The sequence below is a fragment of the Ammodytes marinus genome, assembly GCF_949987685.1.
Source record: "Ammodytes marinus genome assembly, chromosome: 16".
NCBI classification, from domain to species: domain Eukaryota; kingdom Metazoa; phylum Chordata; class Actinopteri; order Uranoscopiformes; family Ammodytidae; genus Ammodytes; species Ammodytes marinus.
The window spans coordinates 1965850-1972854 of record NC_137220.1 but is presented as its reverse complement, the minus strand read 5'-3'; the positions used below and the strand labels follow the sequence as shown (position 1 = coordinate 1972854).

Sequence of the window (7005 nt, the reverse complement as noted above, 5' to 3'; positions counted from 1 at the left end):
TTTGTCCATCAGAGTGGTTCCTTTTTTCTGTTTATTGTCTGTATTTCTGTCTATCGTCCTTGTGTTCTGCTTTTATTGTTAAAACAAATTTTTATGCACAAGAAGACAATAAAGTCTAATATTCTGTCATACTCATCACGGTGCTCTAGTGATCTTTTCCTGGCTGTAATATTAACACCAGTGTTGTCCTTCAGTTGGTCCTAACAGCTAATTCTAAAGCTACCGATGTTTCATTTACTACAGGGTTGTATGTGGACTTTTCTTTCCCGTAATTTGGCTTGACTACTTTCTAGCATTTTTTTTCTAGAATTTGGATGGGATCAATGTTTTTAATAGCTGCCGATATGCGCCACACATTTTATTGTTCCAAATTTAAAATCGTGAAATTCTCATTTGGATGACTCTGTCTTTTTAAGAAATCCAATTTAGAAAATGTTCCAAAAAACGTGTTAGAATAACTGCAAACAAAAAAATAAATGTTCCGAAGTTTCAGTGTCTGACTCACAAAACACACAATTCTGATTATTTTTAAGCTATTTTGATTTAAAGGAGAAAATAAATGTATTGTTTTTTTGTTTGTTTTTTTCATGGCAGTGATACATATCATCAATAATCATAACGTGAGTCTTTAGTTTGTGGTGTGATATGAAGAGTGACGTATTCATTTTGTTCCTAGTTTATTCCTATTTCCTCTTTTAACTGCACGGAGGACTTTTATTTTGATACCCTGACCCTGATGTAGCAGTGTGAACTGGCTGTAATGAAGGTAAGCTGAGACCCCAGAAGACTCTTTATAGGTCCATGAGAAGACTGGTGTACATGAAATAAGCCCTGTGTTCCAAATCTCATACTTTTTAATTTTACTACACTACATACTAAAGTACAGAAGAGTTTTAGTCTTTTTACTACACTACATACTAAAGTACAGAAGAGTTTTAGTCTTTTTACTACACTACATACTAAAGTACAGAAGAGTTTTAGTCTTTTTACTACACTACATACTAAAGAACAGAAGAGTTTTAGTCTTTTTACTACACTACATACTAAAGAACAGAAGAGTTTTAGGGCCACGGGAGAGAAAAAAATCAAATAATTAAATTTTTTTTTCATTATGTCGAGAAATGTCAAGAATAAAGACAAATACTGCGAATTGCGATTGGAGATAGTGGGGCATTTTTCTCCTAAATATTCTAAATATTACATCTACATCCTAAATATGTTTCTGACATACTAAATAGTAGGGAAGTATGGGGACTGGAACTCAGGGAATGTAACAGATGGTAGTGTAACCAGGGTGAAATGATGTCTTTATTTTGATTGACAATTCACCAAATACTGATTAACATGAAGCCAGTATACGTTTAAGCTTTGTTCAAGGTACATTCTGTAACCTGTTCAAACTCCAATGTTAATTTAAATATGAGGCCTATACCTGTACTGTCACTTTAAGAAATGTCCCTGTTATATGACGTCAGTGCAGCGCGTCGCTCAGTCTGCGCCAACCTAACAGAGAGGAGGTATGTTGCTATTGTTGTCATCATATCTGACTGAGCATGTAATTCGTTATTAGTTTTGTAGACAATTCAAATGTTTAATGTTGAACGTAATGTGTTAGTATTAAAGCTGTGAACACAGAGCAGCGCTGACATTTCAACCAACTCTCCGTAAAGACACATTTTAAGAGTTGTGTTGTACACACGCGCGTCCGAGTGCTACAGGGTTTCCCCGTTTGTTTGTTTGCGAACAAGGGAATACGGGGGCCTATTGCACTTAAAGGAATACTTCACCCATACGGAACCGGGGCCTATTGCACAAAATCAAGATAAGGGATTAAGCCGGTATATTTTGGTTATCCTGGCTTTAGCCATGTTTCGGTTGGCTCATGCATGTCTGAATGTTATGTCTGTTCAATGGGAAATATAAATGCTGATGGTATTTACTTGTGTAAAATATGCAGTAAATTGAATTAAGCATAGGGGAGAAGGGGGGGATCTGAGGCATCGGGTAATGTGAGCCACCCCCTGTATCTAGGCAACGGAAAACATTTTTGGTCATGTGAGATATATGTTTTCAAGCCCCTCTCATTTCCCCATGGCCCTGAAAGAGAGGACCTCATGGTGATGTGGTAAGCATGTTTTTTCACCAAAATAGGTATTTTGCATGTAAAAGTAAATTTTCTTGCTGTCAACTTAATCAACTGTTGTGCCAAAGCAAATGTATTCACGTAGAAAAACTTCTATCATATGTGTTGATGAACTACCAACATATGAAACCATGTGATGCTGATAACTGAAGATTAGTCTGAAATGCTAAGAGAGGTAGTTTTTTCTCAAATTGTGGTGGTGGGGGAAAGTGAGCCACTGTCTCACTTTCCCCCACCATGAGGCACAAGTTAAGTTTAGTCTTAAACATATTTTAATGTAATATTGCATGACATATGTTTTATTTTAATGTCATACACATTGTAGAAAAGCCATCATGCCAAGGAAATACACCAGGAAGACGACCTGGGGCAACCACACGGAAAGAGCACCTTCTCATCTTTCCCTGTAACCTTCAGGGCTGGAATGTAGAGTAGGCCTAGTTGTAGAGTATAAGCAATCCAGTTGGGTCTTCTCCTGTGTTCTGAGTCCCAGGCTGTTCTCGCTGGTTCTGATTTTCCTATGCTTTGACCCCTTTCAGACAATGTTCCAGCTCAGGTCCTTCATCCAGCAGCGGCTGCTGGCAGCAGCCGACGAGATTCTTTGGGAGGTGGAGAGAACCATCAGACTGGCTGAACCGGAGTCCATGCTCCATACTGCAGGTTAGTCTGTCTCCCTGCTCCATACTGCAGGTTAGCCTGTCTCCCTGCTCCTCACTGCAGGTTAGCCTGTCTCCCTGCTCCATACTGCAGGTTAGCCTGTCTCCCTGCTCCATACTGCAGGTTAGCCTGTCTCCCTGCTCCATACTGCAGGTTAGTCTGTCTCCCTGCTCCATACTGCAGGTTAGCCTGTCTCCCTGCTCCATACTGCAGGTTAGCCTGTCTCCCTGCTCCATACTGCAGGTTAGTCTGTCTCCCTGCTCCATACTGCAGGTTAGCCTGTCTCCCTGCTCCATACTGCAGGTTAGCCTGTCTCCCTGCTCCATACTGCAGGTTAGCCTGTCTCCCTGCTCCATACTGCAGGTTAGTCTGTCTCCCTGCTCCATACTGCAGGTTAGTCTGTCTCCCTGCTACACACTGCAGGTTAGCCTGTCTCCCTGCTCCATACTGCAGGTTAGCCTGTCTCCCTGCTCCATACTGCAGGTTAGTCTGTCTCCCTGCTCCATACTGCAGGTTAGCCTGTCTCCCTGCTCCATACTGCAGGTTAGCCTGTCTCCCTGCTCCATACTGCAGGTTAGCCTGTCTCCCTCCTCCATACTGCAGGTTAGTCTGTCTCCCTGCTCCATACTGCAGGTTAGCCTGTCTCCCTGCTCCATACTGCAGGTTAGCCTGTCTCCCTGCTCCATACTGCAGGTTAGCCTGTCTCCCTGCTCCATACTGCAGGTCAGGGTTTTTCCTGGCTCAGAATGGGCCTTTGGGGGGGTCAGTATGCGGACCGACTTTTTTGGGGGTCGCGACTATGTGCAACAGTAAAGGCAAAACGTTTGTGTGTTTTAAGAGGGTGTGGGGTTGGGAGAGGGGAGTTTCTGTCCAGATAAAGATAATTTCAGTCAGCCTGTCAATCACTGTGTTACCATGGAGCTCACTGACTGATAAAATCACAATAAGAACCTGTATACAGTCAAAATACTAATAATGACTAGCTATTTAATAATGTAATTGTTTCTAATTGATCTAAACTATGGAAATTGCAAGAAGGAAGGGCTGCTCGATTATGAAAAAAATCATAATTATGATTATTTTGATTGACATTGTCTAATCATGATTATTAATTAATTATTTAAGAACATCATGCATTTATTTAACTTTTTACAAGGTTGTTTCTATTAACACCATGACTTTGGCCGTATTGAACTGAAAACAAGGAAAATAGAAATAGGCTAAATGAGTGAAACATATTTATAATAATTGAATAAAATAAATGTCAAAATAAAAATAACCCGTTGCAAATGGTGTTGATAGGACATGTATTTTGCTAGCAGGAATGTGAGTGCATCATATATTTATGTCTCAAGGAGCTGGCTGGATGTTGTACAGTGTTGACTGTTGTGATGGCAGGAGTCAAGGAGCTTTAAACTCCTGTGTTTTTAATTCATTGATTGCTTGGTCATAGACCACTATGATTTGACTTTAAGTGAATAAACAAATTGGTCGGGATGTTTTGAGGTGCAGACATGGTCGAAAATGCCTTTTTTCTCTCTCTTGCGGTCGCGTATGTCGCGTGACTCGCGTGTGACATATCTTGCACATTATTTTAGTCTGTTGTGAGTGAAGTGTTTACAGACAACAAAATTAGTTTTACCTTTATTCTCGACCAAAGGCTGACTTACTGTCGTCCTCCAAAGTTTTTCAAAACACCCGGCAATGCGCAACATTTCCCTCCCACTCTCTGGACCAGCCGACAACTAAATTATCAGGTGAGGGAGGGGCCGAGCGGAGCGCACGGCTGAAAGGGTTCGCTGCATTTAACAGCCTGCATGTCACGGCGTGCGGAACAATGATAGATTAATTACGATTATTTAGTTTTCATGATTGAGGGAAGCCGTAATAGTAATCGAAATTAAAATTCAAGTTATTGTCCAGCCCCTCAAGAAGGATGACTTAAATTGGGCAGAATGTGGAGAGGTTTTAAATTGCTATATTTATTCTCAAATCGTATCATTTTGGCGCTGGTGATTTTCCTTTGGCGCTGGACAAATCCTCTTTGGGGGGCGCTGAAAATTTCTCTATGCAGGAAAAACCTTGCAGGTTAGTCTGACCTGCTCCTCATTGCAGGTTAGGAGGTTCAGAATAGCCTGGAAGATGTAGCTTCCTACTGTCATGTGAGGGTCACAGTGGACTCTGTTGGTATAGGGACTAGATCTGCACCATACGGATATATCCAGTGCTTTAAGCAGCGCCTCTTATAGTCATCCAGGATTCACTCTAGTTCCAGTTCTATCTCATTCCTACTGACCAGAGGCGGTGCTTCAGCACTGGGTGATTCCATCTCAGGCCAGACAGCTGCTTTATTTCCTCCAATTCCCCTTTCACTGGCAACACTGGACAGGGTCCAGCATGGCAGGCACAGCCTACGTCTGGTGGCTGCACACTGGCCAGGAAGGCCATGGTTCCCAGCGTTACTAAAACTCCTCATGGAGAGGCTTGGAGCCTTCCAGAGAGACAGACCTTCTGTCTCAGGTAGGCGGACACATATGGCACATAAACCGCCTGCAGCTGTGTGTGGTGGAGGCTGTTTTCACAGTGGTGCGTGGCATGAATGGTTGAATCATCCAGTGCTAAAGCACCGCCGCTGGTGGTCACCCAGAATTCATAGAACCGTAGTTACATACGTAACTATCGTTTCAACCTTCTATCCTTTTGCTTAAAATGACTTTAACTTAAGTGCTGTAGATAAATACTCTGTTGATTTGATCCAGTAATTGTCAGGTAAAGTGGCCTATTGAGTGACTTCTGCTTCTATCTCCTCCTGTAGCTACACTACCTTCATTGACCAACAATGCTGCTGCTCTGGCCGGAGAGGAGACTTCAACACAACCCTCCATCATCGAAGAGTTTAACCATGACCCATCTGAGCCCCCAGGCCTTTCTCACTCCATTATAAATACAGGAAACAGCCACGGGAACCAGAGCTCTCTTGGTTTTAGCTTAGAGATAAAAGAGGAGCCAGAGGAACAACTTGTGGATGACGATCAAACACAGGAGGTCGTTCTTCCCTTTTTTTTTAGTTTAGTTTAGTTTAGTTTATTTCGATCAAAACATATTCACACATTACTTACATAAGTTTAAAAAATAATAATAATAAAAAAACACAAAATAACACAAAGTTGTCATCATAATTTATATATTAATTTCTTATAAATAGTATTGATGGAAAAGGTGTAGCTGAAGCCTTAGCTTACTGCGCCTTTTTACATTATGTTTATTTATTCATTATTCGTTGGTCCCTCAGGATCTTATTTAATTATTATCATATATATATATACATATACATACACACACATACACACATACATACATATATATATATATATATACACACACACATACACACATACATACATATTTGTTTTAATAAGTTATTTGATAGCTATTGTAAATATTATTGCTATAATTAATTCCTGTATATGTTAAACATATTACATGTAAAGTTATGACACAAGACAAAGTACATCCACAATAAATATTCACATTCATTCACTTTTATATTTGTTAAGCATCTTCTTTTTCAGTATTTTTTTAGATCTTTGTCCCGTGTCACACGTTTTCATTTCTTCATCCAAGACATTCCACATGAATTTCTTATTTTCGATTGCTGTTGATATTTCCTCTACTAATTCCATGGTTGCGTTCCGAATCACATACTTTCTACTATATAGTTTGGTAGAAAAAAGATTTAGGATGTCCCGATTCTTGTGGCCAGATTTAGGATGGTTAGAAGTACCCGGATGTCCTACTTCATGCGGCCAGGATTGTTAGTGTTGAAAAGTGCATCCTATTTGGGCGATTCTGACCCACAATCCAGTGCGCATGTGAAGTGACGTCACATCGACGAAGCCTCCATATGAAAACAAACGGGGATGCGACGGATATAAAAGCAAGAGGCAAGATCAAGGCGCAATGTTATGATGAAATAAGAGAGTAAAGTATGTCCTAATAGTATGCCTACTGCATCCTAACTAGATTATTTTTATCGTCGGATGTAGTATGTAGAATAGAGAGAAGAAAGAGTATGCGATTCGGAACGCAACCCATGACTGCCATTGTGGTGGATCGGTTTGATCTGAAGCCATATTGGTCACTCAGTAAGTTGTGCTTTTCTATGAAGTGGTCAAGTCTTAGAGCAAAAAGTTTTTCTAATATTT

At 40.6% G+C, this 7005-nt stretch overlaps 1 protein-coding gene across 1 annotated transcript; it reads left to right on the top strand.

Moving 5' to 3' along the window:
* The first annotated feature begins 1507 nt into the window (after positions 1 to 1507).
* On the top strand, positions 1508 to 6186 carry LOC307262871 (uncharacterized protein). Its single transcript, XM_080043877.1, has 3 exons — positions 1508 to 1517; positions 2683 to 2803; positions 5616 to 6186. Exons 2-3 carry the CDS (start codon positions 2686 to 2688, stop codon positions 5876 to 5878), a joined length of 381 nt encoding a protein of 126 aa, XP_079900003.1. The 5' UTR covers positions 1508 to 1517; positions 2683 to 2685; the 3' UTR covers positions 5879 to 6186.
* The last annotated feature ends 819 nt before the right edge of the window (positions 6187 to 7005 follow it).